The sequence below is a fragment of the Zalophus californianus genome, chromosome 3, assembly GCF_009762305.2.
Source record: "Zalophus californianus isolate mZalCal1 chromosome 3, mZalCal1.pri.v2, whole genome shotgun sequence".
Lineage (NCBI taxonomy): Eukaryota > Metazoa > Chordata > Mammalia > Carnivora > Otariidae > Zalophus > Zalophus californianus.
In genome coordinates, this window is record NC_045597.1 from 92167095 (window position 1) to 92183049 (window position 15955).

At 42.1% G+C, this 15955-nt stretch overlaps 1 protein-coding gene across 2 annotated transcripts; it reads right to left on the reverse strand.

Annotated features, from left to right (window-relative positions):
* Positions 1 to 203: 203 nt before the first annotated feature.
* TSN (translin) lies at positions 204 to 8604 on the reverse strand. 2 transcript variants are annotated; one of them, XM_027589276.2, is made up of 6 exons: positions 8369 to 8583; positions 7094 to 7187; positions 6011 to 6107; positions 4146 to 4261; positions 3179 to 3258; positions 204 to 2397 (listed from the first exon to the last, which is right to left on the reverse strand). In XM_027589276.2, the coding sequence occupies exons 1-6, from the start codon at positions 8432 to 8434 to the stop codon at positions 2164 to 2166; spliced, it is 687 nt and encodes a 228-aa protein (XP_027445077.1). In that variant the 5' UTR covers positions 8435 to 8583; the 3' UTR covers positions 204 to 2163. The 2 variants fall into 2 exon arrangements, with proteins under 2 accessions (XP_027445077.1, XP_027445078.1); XM_027589277.2 differs by lacking the exon at positions 3179 to 3258 and having other exon boundaries at positions 8369 to 8604.
* Positions 8605 to 15955: the final 7351 nt, after the last annotated feature.

Here is a 15955-nt window from a genome sequence, read left to right on the forward strand (position 1 = left end):
GCTCCCTGCTCAGTGGGGAGCCTGCTTCTCCCTCTCCCTCCTCTCCCCTGCTCATGCTGTCTCTTTCTCTCAAATAAAATAAAAATCTTAAAAAAAGAACCAAGAAAGCCACGATTTCAGAGTGCACAGTACAAACTATGCCGGCGGCATCCTGCAGATCCACCTCATCTCTTCAGCCACTTGTTTAAGTAAAGGACTCAGGACACTGCCAAAGCTTTCGTTCTTTATTAAATGCTCTTAAGCGTTACCAATATTATTATTCAAGTTTAAGACAGGGCAAATCTTATGAAGTATTTATGGGTTCTCTTCTTATAAATAAATTTATAAAGAAAACATCCACTACTTCATCTCTACTCTCTCTAAGCTGCTCAATTCTCTCAAATTGAAAAGATTCTAGTGTCCTAAAAAAACCAGAGCCGAGGCTTTTCAATACGTTCAATTACAATACTTTTAATTTAACTCTGAGTGATTGGTGTCTTTTGATAATTTTAACTATTAAACAGCAGTATGTGCTTATCACCCCTGGTCATCTTCAGCCTCAAAACACCTTGAAATTCTCCACATAGAAGAAAACTATTACCAAACTTACTGCAATGGTAAGGGTTTGATCACAGGGTTTGATCATGTAGTTAGAAGTCTTTTGTGCTCAACCCAGGCAGCGCTATTACTGTACATTTCAGATGACCGCCCGAGGCGCTTCAAACACCTGAGCACCTTTCTTCTTTCTACAAACTCTCCTGAACAAAGAGCAGTCAAGAAAATTGTTCTAAAACCCAAAAATGCAAAGCAATTTATGCTTCGTTTCTACTTTTTTCCTCAGGATGGAAAATTTGGTCAGTCCTTAACTTGGCCTGATCATGGCTCTGACAGCGATGCCAAATATTCTACTGCACAAACAGAAAGCCTAACCAGGAATCAAGCATGAGAGGATGGTACTTCCAAATACTTCCTATTATTCTGGGAACACTAGCACCTTCCTTTCAGTGAGCTCCAAAAACCTGTGGGGTAAGTCACCATTTTAAATCATTTCAACAGCAAAAATTACATGGCAAGTATCCTTAGCACTACCTGAAAAGGAGGAGGGGGAGGTGGGTGCCAACAAGGTCCATGTGACTTGCCCAAAATTGTAAATCTAAAACCTGTTGGGATAGCTGCCAACAACCTGAAATTGCTTACTCTAAAAAACATTACCAAATCAGATCTTCTTTTTGAATCCAAGGTTTTCTCTTTTTTCCAAACAGAGCACAGCTTTTTTCTCTCTGAACATACCAGTCAGGGTATTGCTAATTAACTTGACTGGGTGGCTTTACAGTCTCAGACCAGACAGTCTAGCTGGCTGCTAGGAAAAAGGTTTCATAGCTTAAAAATATATCATATGAAGTGTTAGTTCAAGATGTGTGTGAAAACGATTTTTAAGTTGCTGCAAGAGCAGAATGTTAAGGCAACATCAGAAAACAGAGGTGTTGTAAAACACTAAGCCCTACTCTCCATCTGGTAAACAGAGCTAAACAATAAGATGTTACTCAATCCCCTAATACAAAAACGTCCCAAAATAATCTATTGAACTTGACTTTGCAATTTCATCTTTTATATTTTGATGGCAGTGAGAGAGACCCTGGGGCTGTAACTCCCTTGCAAAAATTTCAACATCTGATTTACTCATGAGGCTTAAAATAAGGAAGGGAAATATAAAATAAGTTGTCATTTGCTTGGCAACCATCCTTTTAAATTACCTACTTTTATACTGTATCCAGGCTACACCTGGGTATGGATGGCTAATCTGGATATAGAAAACACCAAGGATCACTTCTGGAAGAAACACAAGACAATGAACTTCTCAATCAGTACATCAACAGTATCAGGGTAAGCAAAAAAAGGACTTTACCAAGAGACTGACATTTACACTTTTTGACAGAACTGAAATACACGGAATTACAGAGCAAATTCACTGAAACAACAAAGAAAAATCTGTCCTTGTAAAGGCTATCTTTTTTACCCCCAAAAAAGTGTTTCAATTTTGATACTTACACCACACACTGGTTAAGAAAATAAAGCGCGGTGTTTAGCAACGGGGCGGGGCAATCCTAACTACCTTGAGAGGCGCTGGGCTCACCCTCCCCGGCAACCACTGAGGTCAGCAGGGCCAGGCACCAGGAGAGCCTCCTATTTCTCTGCACAAGCCGCCGCAGTCTCCTTATTGAAGCCCCGGATGGAGAGATCATAGACCACCTCCTCTACTTTCTTCACATCGTACTTCAAGCCATCATAGCGCTTCCTCAGGGAGTCGTTTTTCAGGTTGAGAAGGCGGAAGCCGGAATCCAGCTCATTGATGAAGGTGGAGATGTGGAGGGGCCGGGAATAGTCTCCGGCAGTCACACTGTTGACAGACAGCCTCGACTACACGAGGGAAGGCAAACGCGGATATGTCACAACAGGACTCTTTAGCACATCTTCCTCCCAATCACAACTAAAAGACCCTCAAAGGCCACTCAACTTTTCTACATGGTCTTTAATAATTACATTTTGACAACTGTTTAATATTACGAAATTACTTCATGACAAGAAATCATTCCCTTTCTGTTGGGAGTTTGGCCTACAGCTTTCATCAATATGAACAAAGACTACAGTGGACACCTTTATAACAGCCTTTTTTGTTCTTTAGAATTATTTTCATAAGACAATTTCTCCAGAGAGACATTAAAAGAATACGGGCAAAAATAATATATAGTTATACAGTTAAATTGTTCTCCAAAGCAAGTATATGTATTAACACAGTTACTGAGAACATACACCTCTTGCCAATACTTTAAAAGGAAGAGGTATTAGTATTACCATCTTTTAAAAATTCACACATTGGTAAGTATGCACAGCTAGCTCACTGTCTGAACCGGCCTTTTTCTGATGACTAGCAAAACATACACACAGTGTACAACGACGAATTGGTGGTCAACAGAGGGCTTAGAAAAGACTTCCTGAATTACTGTACCCATTTTAAAAACTGACAGCAAAGTGGGAAGATCAAAAAAGCAAATGGCAGGGGCGCCTGGCTGGCTCAGTTGGTGGAGCATGTGACTCTTGGTCTTGGGGTCGTGAGTTCAAGCGCATGGCAGGCATGGAGCCTACTTAAAAATAAAATATTAAAAAAAAAAAGCAAATGGCAAACCACTAAACTTCTTACCAATTCACTGGCAAGAATTAGAACTCCTGAGAGATAATCTTCTACATCCAGATGAAATCCTTTCTCCCGATCTGGCTCAACTAAAAAATATACCAAAGTAAAAATAAAGTCATGATGTGAACAGAACCTGAACCTAAAAATGTAAAATACTATATATACATATATAAATGCACACATATAATTTCTCTCAACAAAAAGAAAAGAAAAAAAAGAATCTTTTACAATTGTGTTTTTAATGGATTCAAACTTTTGGCAACTAGGCCTCATTGTGGATTTTTGAGCTCTTTAGCCTGCAATTTTTCCTTTCATTCTTCTCTAAAAAAGTACCACCACCAAGAACGTTACCTAGCTGTATCAGAGAATATCTTTGTTTCTGGACAATGCATGCTGCAGCATTTAAAGAAGCCGTGATACTACAAGTGGTTTTCAAATGGTATACGCGCACGTGCACACAAAGTGAACAGACCGAAAGATACGGCAAAATAATAAGCAGAGGGGCGCCTGGGTGGTTCAGTCGCTTAAGCGGCTGCCTTTGGCTCAGGTCATGATCCCAGGGTCTTGGGATCGAGCCCCACATCAGGCTCCCTGCTCAGCAGAGAGCCTGCTTCTCCCTTTCCCTCTGCCTGCTGCTCTACTTGTGCTCTCTGTCAAATAAATAAAAAATATCTTTAAAAATAATAATAATAAGCAGAAAATCTAAGTGCGGTGTAAACAGGTGTTCACTGTACTGTTCTTTCAACTTTCTGTGGGCCTAGATTTCTTAAAAACTAAATTTTACAAACTAAAAGAAACACTCGAGTACAAAAACGAAGCCACCACATATTTTTACGTTTTGTGTTTCCAAGTCATTAGTTTCCCATTTAGTTCTCATTTAACAAATAGAAAGTACACGCAGCAGCTCCCCCACCAACCAAAAATTAAGCTACCATGCCTGATTCTGCAGACCAATGCTAATGAAGACACTTACTGCCAAGAATTTCTGTAACCGCTTCTCGAGTCACTAGTGTTTCTGATTCCAAGTACACAACAAATGCAGCCAAGAAGACCAAACGCTGCAACACAAACCTCCAGTGCTCATGAAATCTGCATGGATATAAGCTCATTTAGGTTGAGGGATTAGGGGCCTTAAAAAAGATAAGTTTAGTACAATGCAGTCCAACATTTTAGAAATAGAACTCTTTTTCAAATCAAATCTATGTGAAATTCCAACATATAAAACGTGTAAGACTATGACACTTAAATATATCAGATGGAGACAGTATAAGTTTTACAAGTTCAAATTTATAACAATTACTTATGAGAAGTTTAATAAATGAGAAACATGAGCCAACTTTAGTGAATATAAAAATATTTACAATTTAAGATTAGGGATGACAAGAACAACTGTATTTTAGAAGTTTAATCAGTAAGAACAATGATACTGCTCTCAGAAAAATTAAAACTGGCAAGTACAGATTGATGAGAACTGCAACTGTACATCAGCCTAACACTTAACTTACTCTCACATTTTGATTTGAGTGTGCCGTATCAAGAAAATCCTGATTCACACATGTATGAAGTAACTACCACTTGCAATCACTAAACCAACAGACTTATAACTTTCAGGATACTGCAATTAAACTGAGCTAGAAACACAAAAAAAGGAATAGAAAATTTTATAACCCCAAATATTAAGTGTTATGCCTCCTGAATTTCAAATATGGCAAATTCAAAAAAAATATTCAATACAATTCAAGTCAAACAAAACCTTCTAAGAGCCAAATCACTCAGAGGTCAGCCTCTGTGTGACCTCCAAACTACACGATCTCTCAAGATCCTGTCAATTCTATTGTTCAGCGTCTCTATACATCTATTATTACCTTATAGCAGGGGTCAGTAAACCTTTTCTGTGAAGGGTCAGATAGTATTTTAGGCTTTGTGAACCACCTCCAGTCTCCGTCACATATTTTTATTTGGGTGTTTTTGGTTTGGGTTTTTTGTTCTTTGTTTTTTGTTTTAACAACCTTTTAAAATATAAGCAGTTCTTAGCTTCCAGAAGCAGCAGGCCACAGGTAGTTTGCCAACCCCTGCCTTAAATTATCCTGTAAATTTATATTATCCACTTCCCACATACATGTTCTGTTTTTTGCCCACATGTCTTAGTAGAACATCTTTTTCACTAGAAAACATGTTTTTCACTAGGAAAACAAACACAAGTAAAGATTTTAGGTTCTTATTCACATATTTCATCAATACCCAGCTGCAGCTTTGTCTAGTTTAACATCTGTGAAATTAGGATGCATTTTACAATCTATAAATTTCACAATTATGATTGGCAACAAATTTTCTTCCCTAGTGGTACATAAAATAATGGTGACTCTTAAAATTAATGATGCTATAGAGTCAACAAGACACAGCATAAAACATTAAATACACTATTCGGCAATAAAATTCAAACTCTGAGATAATACTCAATTCGTGTATATACTGCCACTTAATCCCATAACTTTAACAGATAGATATGGTTCACCCAATTTCACAAGTAACTTAAATATACTAAAAAGATAATCTTTCGTTGATCTTCATACAACGAATATTTTTGTTTTCATCCCTTTTTCATTGCAAAAATTATACATGTTTCTTAGGAAAATTCTCAAAGGGAGGAAAAAAATGAAATCACCAAGTTTGTCACTATTAAAATACCACCACTATTAATAGTTCGACTCTTTTTCATTGTTTCTTTTACACAGAGAAGTTTTTACCTAGTTCTAAGCAATCATTCAGTATATACAATTTTTCTCCTGCCTTTACTTTTACTTAACATTACAAAACAAAGCTATTTTTCTTACAAACCTGTAATACTGTTCAGCAGGGAACTTGGTCTTCAAAGACGTTAAATGTGTTTTTACTGTACCAAAATGTTCTCGAGCTTTCAAACACCTCTTTGGAACTGATCACAAAAAGATAATCAAACATAATAATAATGAAAAATTTATCAAGTTTCAAATACAGTTCTTCCTTAATAATCTATGCAGTCTATCTGGACATAAATCAACTTTAAAAAAAAAAAAATCTCATGACCAAATGCAGGGTATGCATCTCTTCTTTTCAACCTGGCTCTCAAAATTTCATCTTTAGTTTCCCTACTGATTTACCAACACTGAAAAACAGACAAAAATTTGCTACAAGGGAATACTTTAGCAGACAAGTCAGTAAGCTGTCCTAAATTATGTCATCCTTAAAGGACCATGTACCAGCTGCTATTCCTAGTCAGTCCTTACAGGACGCCTTATTTGGACAGCTTCTAGCTCCCATATTTGGTCAAAAAGAAGCTTTATCAAATATTCTCAATGTGACCAATTCCATACCACTGAGAAAAATGACTTGCCTCTGACACTTGTACATTACAATATGGTATCATTCTCTGACTAAAAATATATTTCAGCTCTTTCAGTTGTGCTGGCTGTACCTTACAATGAAGGTTCCATGTTTAAACTTATCATACCTGATCTCCATTCAAGGGGGTGACTGTAAACACATTAGGAACATTTTACACTGGCCATTTACCTACAAATGCATATTCAACCATATTCAATGAATGAAAGATTGGGTTTAAAAGGAAGAGAGCCAAATAAAAGCTAGATACACAAGAGAGCTACAAAACTATTACAATTACCACATTATAATTACGTTATCACGTTACTCTGTGAAAGTGGAAGCTCAACCATAACACACAGAATTCTGTAACCATATAAAATGCTCAACTCACCTACTTCTCCAATTTTTACTCACCACAGAACACGAGGGACATTGTTCTTAATAAAATGACACAGACTTGAAATGTTTTCTAAATGGAAATTATTTAACTCTTTAAATAACTTTTAAATGACTGATAAACTGGATCTTAAAAAAAACCTTCAAATCAAAAGAACTTACTGTCCTGAAAACCAGCACCCTGATGAACCCCTTGCAGTAGAGTTAAGATCTCTCGAGCTGTTTGTTCTAAACTCTGTACAACTTTTCGGATTTCCTAGAGAGATTAAAAATCAAAGTAACAGATAAACTCATAATTATTATCAGAACCTCAAGCCAAATAAACCAGATAGCATAGATTAAATATCTATGACACCTTCACACACATTCAAAACTCTGACAATCTTTACAAGGACTGAACCGGTGCAGAAAATATCCAGGTTTGAATCCTGACTTTGCCACTTCCTTCCTCTGTGAGAGCTTCAAGAGGTTACTAAAAAGCCTGAAATCTCTCACGTAGCCTTCAAAGGATAATCGCCACCCAATCCAAATATCCCACTGAAACACTATAAATGTTAAAAGAGATAAGGTATCTGAATGTAATTTGTAAAAAGAAAAATGCAGTGCAATACAAAGACTGGGTAGTTTTCAATCATTTTACAAATATTCACTGAGCATACTTATGTGCGAAGCATTGTGTAAATACTGAGTACCCAACTAGACAGTCCTTTCCATCTCGCAGTTTAGAGCATAATGGGGGGAGACAGGCGTTTAAAAAATACGGATCGCACAAATGTTTTTAATGTGAATGCGCTACTAAAAAACACGACAGGAAAAGGATCATTCAGACTGTGAGATCAAGGATACGAATACGAGATAACCAGGAAAAGAAAGGAAAGATGCGAATTCCAGGAAACGCAGACAGTACATGTATAAGTCCTGAGGCAAGAAACTATCTGCGGAACTAGAGGAATGAAAGAGAAGTTAACTGAACATAATACACAACGGAAGATGGCGTAAAATGAGATGGGGTTAGGGGAGGAGACACCTGTGGGCCACAGCAGAGCCCAGATTAATATTCTATGTGGCATAAGAAGCCACAGGAGAGTTTTAAAGAGAAGAGGCCACACGTGCTCTTAAGAAAACAACAAACACGTGAGACGCGTGTTGTCTTGAGTCCAAGCGCAGAGCCTTCAGTAGAAACAAGCGCCAAAAAGGAGAAAGACTGACACTCAAACGAGACTGGCGATGCTGAGGAGCCGAGACTTGAACACAGAATCAGGACCAGGTAGCAGAATCGCGGGTGGGGGAGGAACGTGCCCTAAGCTGAAATAAGTGGGGAAGCAACCCACCCCCGGAGGCTTCCCCACCGCTCGAGACAGAGCGACAGAGGAGGGCCGAACGATGTGGCCCAGCAAGCAAGGAATGGGAAGGGGGAGGGGAAGAGAGGGGGCTCGCCTCTCGGATGTCCTGCTCGGCAGCCAAAAAGCCCTGCAGCTCCACGAAGATCTCGCTCACAGACATGGCGCCGGCTGCACAACAATCAGCCAGTGCGGCGAGTGTGGCCGCGGAAGAGCGTTTCAGAGACAACCAGCGCAGTCAGTCGCAACGCCCGCCGCTGCCGCCGCCGCCGCCGCGTCCACCGGGCCCTGCGCTACGGACGTCGCTGGGGCCCTCCGAGGTCCGCGGCGCGCAGAATACCGGGCTGTCTGCCGTGCTGCCTGATGTACCGCCCGCCGTTTCCGGAGCGCTATCCCGGAGCCGACGCACGTGCCCAGAGAGCGGGGCAGAAAGGAGTGGGTGGGGCTTCCAGCTGAGGACTTTTCGGACAGGCATTGCGGGGAACAGCCCGCGAAGTGGGGCGGAGGGTCCCTCGGGGCACGTGGGCCTGCGGGGGCGGGGCGGGCTTGGAGGTGGTGCGAGCGAGCGCAGCTCTTAGCTTACGTATTTGTGTTATGCTGATTGGGAAGTGAGGGCGAGAAATGGTTCAATGCTGAAGAGTGTGCGTGAAAACCCAGGTGCAGAAAACTGTAGCGAGATTGCAATTTTCGTGAAGAAACAGGAAAAACTGCATTCATATTTGCAAAAAGCACACGGGAAATAAAAGTGTGTAGGACCGTGAGAGTAGGGGATGGATTGCGAGCGAAATTTTTTTAACGTTTTCCCTGTATGACTATAATCTATTTAAATTATATGAATTTTTTAAGCGTGTGTGGTGGGAAGTTTCTCTTCCACTCAACTAACAACCTTAACCCAATTCCCCTTGAGGCAAGCGCTGTAATGATTTCTTGTCCTTGCAGACGTATTACTCCGTACATCTACCCTACAAATAGAAATGTGTATGTGTGCGTTCTGTCAACCTTTAAATAGATACTATGAGAGCCAAATGAGCGTTTGAGATCAAAGAATTGAAATTCGGTGAGCAAAGACTCCAGCAATAGCCAAAAAAGTGTCCCGCCTGCGGGGTGAAAGCAAGGAATTGTTTGGTTTGGGGGGGGGGGCACCACATGACTTTGATAAAAGGAAAAAAAATGTTAATTTATACTAACAGGCTAAGGGCTAGGCCGCTTTTGGTTACACGGTGATGACTACTTCTATTGTTCTTGACAAACGATGCTATTCTTGGTTTACGTTAACTATTGCGTCTAAGGAAAGTCCACAACCAAGAGTCTTATGATTGGGAAGCTCATGGTTCCGTTGACTTTAGGAACAATTGGTTGTGAAACAATTGCTTCTGGACCAGTCCAAGTTTTTTGTTTATTTGTTTAGATTTATTTATTTTAGAGAGAGCAGGAGCGAGCAGGGGGGAGGAGCAAAAGGAGAGGGGAAAAAAAATCCTCAAGCAGAGCCTGGGGTCCCAGGACCCCCAGACCATATCCCCAGGGGAAATCAAGAGTCAGTCGCTCAACCTACTGAGCCACCCAGGAGCCCCTGGACTGGTCCTTTTTTTCCAATTCAAGTGTTCATTAGCCATTTGTTGTAGAAAGGAAAATGGAGCTTTTCTGGAAATGGGAGTCTCTCATGTCCAGAAGTGTATACAATCCACGGTAGGCTGCACTCTCCAAACGAATTAAAATGATTACTTATTTCAACTAGATGAAATGTGTTTGCTTTGTGTGAGAGGTTATTCAAAAACTTTACATGAAGGACATTGTATCTTCATTATACTTCTGTGAAGTGGATATTCGTGTTACTTTATAAAGAGTCGACCAAATCACTTTTTTCAAGAAATCTAAGTGGTTTTAAGCAGCCCCTGAGTGTCTTTTCTCATTTATCATGTTAGACTTAACAACACCTATCTCTAAAAGTTTGGAGAATTATAAATGTGTGCAAAGGACTACTTTCTGTCCCTATGAATTTGACCCTTCTAGGTACCTCATAGAAGGGGAATCATAAGGTATTTGTCTCTTTGTAACTGGCTTATTGCACTTACTATAATGACTTCAAAGTTCATCAGTTCTGGGGCACCTGGGTGGCTCAGTCGGTTAACTGGCTGCCTTCAGCTCAGATCATGATTCCCAGCATCTTGGGACCCAGTCCTGGACAGGACTGCTTGCTCAGTGGAGAGTCTGCCTTTCCCTCTCCCTCTGCTGCTCCCACTGCTTCTGCTCTCTCCCTCTCGCTCTCTCTTTCAAATAAATAAATAAAGTCTTAAAAACAACCACAAAAAAAAAGTTCATCTATGTTGTACCATGTATCAGAATTTCATTCCTTTTAAAGGCTGAATAATATTCTGCTTTATGTATATACCACATTTTGTTTATCCATTCATCCTTCAGTGGAAATTTGGTTTGTTTCCTACTTTTGGCTATTATGAATGATGCTGCTATGAACATAGCTGTGCAAATATTTCCTGCTTTCAGTGCTTTTAAGTACATGATGTTAACCTTAAAAATAAAACTGCCGATTATTTTACCAACAAAAGATGGGTTTGTTGGGGAATGACAGAGAATTGCAATCCAGGACAAACAAGCTGTGGCAAAACTATAGGCAAATCTGAAGAACAAAGGAGAGGAATGCTCTTGTAGAGGAAAGTGAGAAGTTGGGAGGGGAGGAAAGCCTTTCTTCCTCCTACTAGAGTAGTAAAATAGCATCTACATGTAAGATCAGTCTCTTTCTATTGGACTTGCAATTGACTACAGTGGTAGGGCAGGAGAGCTCTCCCTCTCAAACCTCCCAATCCCATTTTAGTGAGGTTTCCCTTTATGAATTTTCACAATAACCCGAAGTGGTGTAATTTTTTTAAACATTTTATTTATTTATTTATTTTAGAGAGAGAGAGAGAGAGAGAGAGCGTGCAAGTGCTAGTGGGGGAGGGGCCAGCGGGGGGAGAAGACAGAATCCCAAGCCAACTCTACCCTGAGTGCAGAGCCCAACATGGGGCTCAGTCTCACCACCCATGAGATCATGACCTGAGCCAAAACCAAGAGTTAGGAGCCCCTATAAGCTCATTTTTTTTTTAAGATTTTATGTATTTGTTTGATGGGACGCCTGGGTGCCTCAGTCGGTTAAGCAGCTGCCTTCGGCCCGGGTCATGATCCCAGGGTCCTGGGCTCGAGTCCTACATCGGGCCTCTTGCTCAGCAGGGAGCCTGCTTCTCCCTCTCTCTCCCTCTGCTTGTGCTCTCTCTGTCAAATAAATACAATCTTTAAAAAAAGATTGTATTTATTTGAGAGAGAGAGAGAGAGAGAGAAAGAACACATAAAAGGGGGAAGGGTCAGAGGAAGAAGCAGACTCCCCGCCGAGCAGGGAGCCCAATGCGGGCGGGACTCAAGATCCCAGGACTCCAGGATCATGACCTGAGCTGAAGGCAGTCGTCTAACCAACTGAGCCACCCAGGCGCCCCTATAAGCTCATTTTTTCATTGAAGTATAGTTGGCATACAATATTATATTAACTTCAGGTGTACAGTAAGTCTAGTTATCATCGGTCACCATACATAGTTATTACAATATTATCAACTATATTCCCTATGATGTACTTTATACCCCCATAATTTATTTTTTTTATAACTGGAAGTTTGTACCTCTTAATCCCCTTCACCTATTTCACCCATCCCCCCACAACTCAAATTGAAACATCGTAAGATTATAATTCTTAAGATGGTGCTTTATAGGGGCGCCTGAGTGGCTCAGATGGTTAAGCGTCTGCCTTCGGCTCGGGTCATGATCCCAGGGTCCTGGGATCGAGCCCAGCATCAGACTCCTTGCTCAGCGGGGGGTCTGCTTCTCCCCCTACTCATGTTCTCTCTCTTTGTATCTTTGTCTCGAATGAATAAAATTAAAAAATCTTTAAAAAAAAAAAGATAGTGCTTTATAGAGAGGCGCCTGGGTGGCTCAGTCATTAAGCATCTGCCTTCAGCTTGGGTTATGATCCCAGTATCCTGGAATCGAGCCCCGCGTCGGGCTTCCTGCTCAGCGGGAAGCCTGCTTCTCCCTCTCCCACTCCCCTGCTTGTGTTCCTTCTCTCTCTGTCAAATAAATAAATAAAATCTTTTTTTTTTTAAAGTGCTTTATAGATTTACATTATAGAAGTGTTCATTCTATTAGAAAATTGTCTCCATCTTGTTTATTTCTACATAGTGAAAGCAGAGTATGCTCCTAAGGTGGGCTGAATTACCCATCACCTCACTCTACTGAGAACTTTTCTCAGTGCCTGTCAAACACTCAACAGATATGTGGTGAATGAATCACCTTTACCAAATTGCCCTGCAGTACAGTTGTAACCATCACACTCTGTTTTAATGTGTAAATGTGTTTTTGGGGTGGTGGGGAGAGAGAGAATCTTAGGCTCCACACCCAGTGCAGAGCCTTATCTCATGGCCCTGAGATCATGACCTGAGCTGAAATCAAGAGTCAGGTATTTAACTAACTGAGCCATGCAGGTGCCCCTAAAATGTAGACATTGTTCATGTGATTTTATTTGTGGAATGTGCATGCCATATTCATTAACCCAGTCAGTTGCTTATCAAAGGCTATTTTGTTTGGTTCCAATTCTTTCTGTTATAAATAGCATTGTGATAAACGTCGTTGTAAGCCCTTATCAAGATTTAAAATCAATTTTAATAGGTTCTATTTTTAAAGTTCTTGATATATTTTGCCAAATCACTACCCGGAGAGATTAAACTAATTTCCACTCCCCTGCCCACCAGAGCCTGAAGGAGCCAACTTGGCTGCAATCTTTCCAATGTGAATATTAACACTGCAAACATTCTAGGCTAATTTCAGGGGGAAATTATACCTCTGCTAATAGCATGGAAAACTATGTAAGGGGTGATGCACTCCTGCAAGGTTCTTTGAAGGGCAAAAAGGGGTGGAAACCAAAGATTGGTTGGGTGTCATTGCCACAGTCCAAGAGCAAGGAAAAGGGGGCGCCTGGGTGGCTCAGTTGGTTAAGCAACTGCCTTCGGCTCAGGTCATGATCCCAGGGTCCTGGGATCGAGTCCCACATCGGGCTCCCCGCTCAGCAGGGAGTCTGCTTCTCCCTCTGTCCCTCTTCCCTCTCGCGCTCTCTATCTCTCATTCTCTCTCTCTCAAATAAATAAATAAAATCTTAAAAAAAAAAAGAGCAAGGAAAAGGGGTTAGGGAATCAGAGAAAGACGGAGAATAGGAGACGGGCCTCAGGCTCTGTCTCATTTGTACCCACAGGATTTTATAAGAGATGACAGAGCGACAACATGGAGAGGTCAGTGTCATTGAAAGAATTTAGCACTTATATTTTCCAAGAGGACAGGGCACACCATGCCCTGAAGGGGACCACATGGGGAAGCACCAGGTTTAGTCAGGAGGCAGAAGCAGGACTGAGGGAAAGCCTGAGCCAGAGCCTTTATGGGGGTTTCTGCAGGAAAGGCAAAGCACGGCAGGGGAACCAGCTTAGGACTGGGTAGCTTGATTAATCCTAAGGGACTTTAGGCTGGTACCTGGCCATGGCATGATTTAGGGTCAGGCTAAAATCTTGACTTGGCATATGAGCTGGATAAGGAAGCAGCATAAGAAAGATGTGCTCCAGGCTGAGCTTTTTGAAATCTCTAAGAATTGGCTAGTTCTGGGAGAGATGGTCTCTCCCTAGCCAGCAAGCTTTTTAAGATGTCAAAACATTAGGGACGCCTGGGTGGCTCGGTCAGTTAAGCGTCTGCCTTTGGCTCAGGTCATGATCCCAGGGTCCTGAGTTCGAGTCCTGCATTGGACTCCTGCTCAGTGGGGAGCCTGCTTCTCCCTCTGCCTCTCACCCCCCCACCCCCTTGTGTTTGCGTGCTCGCTCGCTCTCTCTCTCTCTCTCTGGCAAATAAATAAAATTTTTTAAAAAGATGTCAAAACATCACAAAATACAGAAAATAAGAAACATGATGAATACAGGCTGGAAAGAGGGCATCATGATGGGGACTGCTGGCCCTGCAGGACCCAGGACACCATGACTCACACCCCATTCTGAAGGGCAAGAAAGGATCCTGGGATGGAGGAGGGGATTGGTGCATCAGCTCAGCGACTTTCACAGGGATCCCGGACTTTCTGGCCACCCCCACAACCCACTTTTCCTGCCCCCAGCCCCCAGGTATCCACCCAGCTTCACTCAGGTCATCGCCACACCCAAGGTCTGGATTTGGAGGTGTGCATGATGTTAAATCTAGCACAGGGCAGGATGTGGCAGAAGTGACAGCCACTCACAAGGACGGAGGAAGAAAATTTCCCTCACAGCTTCAGATCACGTGGTCCTGAATGGAGTGCAGACCAACTTTGTAGTTTGTTGGGTGACATTTCTTGAGGCCGCACTATTGAGACAAGCAATCACCCTCCACCCTTACTAGAGTAGTGTTATTACCAACTTTGGGAGTCCACTCCTTGGTGAGCTATAGACAGAAAATGTACCAGGTGGTTGCATCACAAGGTCATTTTATTTGTACAAACAAGGAAATTGCTGGGAATGACTTCCAAAGCCTTGACTCCCTGAACAAGGAGAAGCAGGTGCCTTTTATTAGGCCTTGGCATGAATATTCAGAGGGGGGTTTTACCATTATAATGAGGCTGAGGCACTTTCTGAATCATCTGTGCAGGCATCATCTTCAAACGTTTCTTCTGTTCCAGCAGTCAGTTCCTTTCTGAAAAGTAAGACCGGGGGCGACTGGGTGGCTCAGTCGTTAGGTGTCTGCCTTCGGCTCAGGTCATGATCCCAGGGTGCTGGGATCGAGCCCCACATCGGGCTCCCTGCTCAGAGGGAAGCCTGCTACTTCCTCTCCCACTCCCCCTGCTTGTGTTCCTGCTCTCGTTATCTCTCTTTCTGTGTCAAATGCATAAATAAAATCTTAAAAAAAAAAAAAAAGATGAAAAGTAAGATCGACACCCAGAAGCTTCTAGGAGTTTCTTGAGTTCAGGAGGTCAGTCCTAAGTTCAGAGGGTTAGGTCTTAAAGCCCTCTGCTTAAAACCCTCTTTGCTTAAAACCCTCACAACAGGGGCGCCTGGGTGGCTCAGTGGGTTAAGCCTCTGCCTTCAACTCAGGTCATGATCCCAGGGTCCTGGGATCGAACCCTGTGTCCAGCTCCCTGCTCAGCAGGGAGTCTGCCTTTCCCTCTCCCTTTGCTCCTCCCACTGCTTGTGCTCTCTCTCCCAAATACATAAATAAAATCTTAAGGAAAACAAACAGAAAAACCCTCACATTGCCTTGTGTTTACAATAAAACCCAAGCTTCAAACCTGGAGCTCCAGCCAGGCCCTCTCCCCTCACCCCTCACCCCTCACTGGCTGAGCTCCAACCACACTGGCTGGTTCTTTCTTTCCAGCTCTAAGGACAGTGCACATGGGGTCCCCCCTACCTACATGGGGAGCTTCCAGGTTTTCACACATGGCTCCTTACAGCCTTCAGGCCTCTACTCAAATACCACCCACTCTGGGGGGCCCTCCTTGGTCACCCAGCATGTCTCTACCCCACGGGGCTCTTAAATCTCTCATTGCACCAAGCCCACCACAAACATTATTTTCCACCTCCCCAATCTCTAAGCTCCCTAAGGGCAGCAACACAAGAACACAGTAAGTCCTCAAAAAATGAGTGCG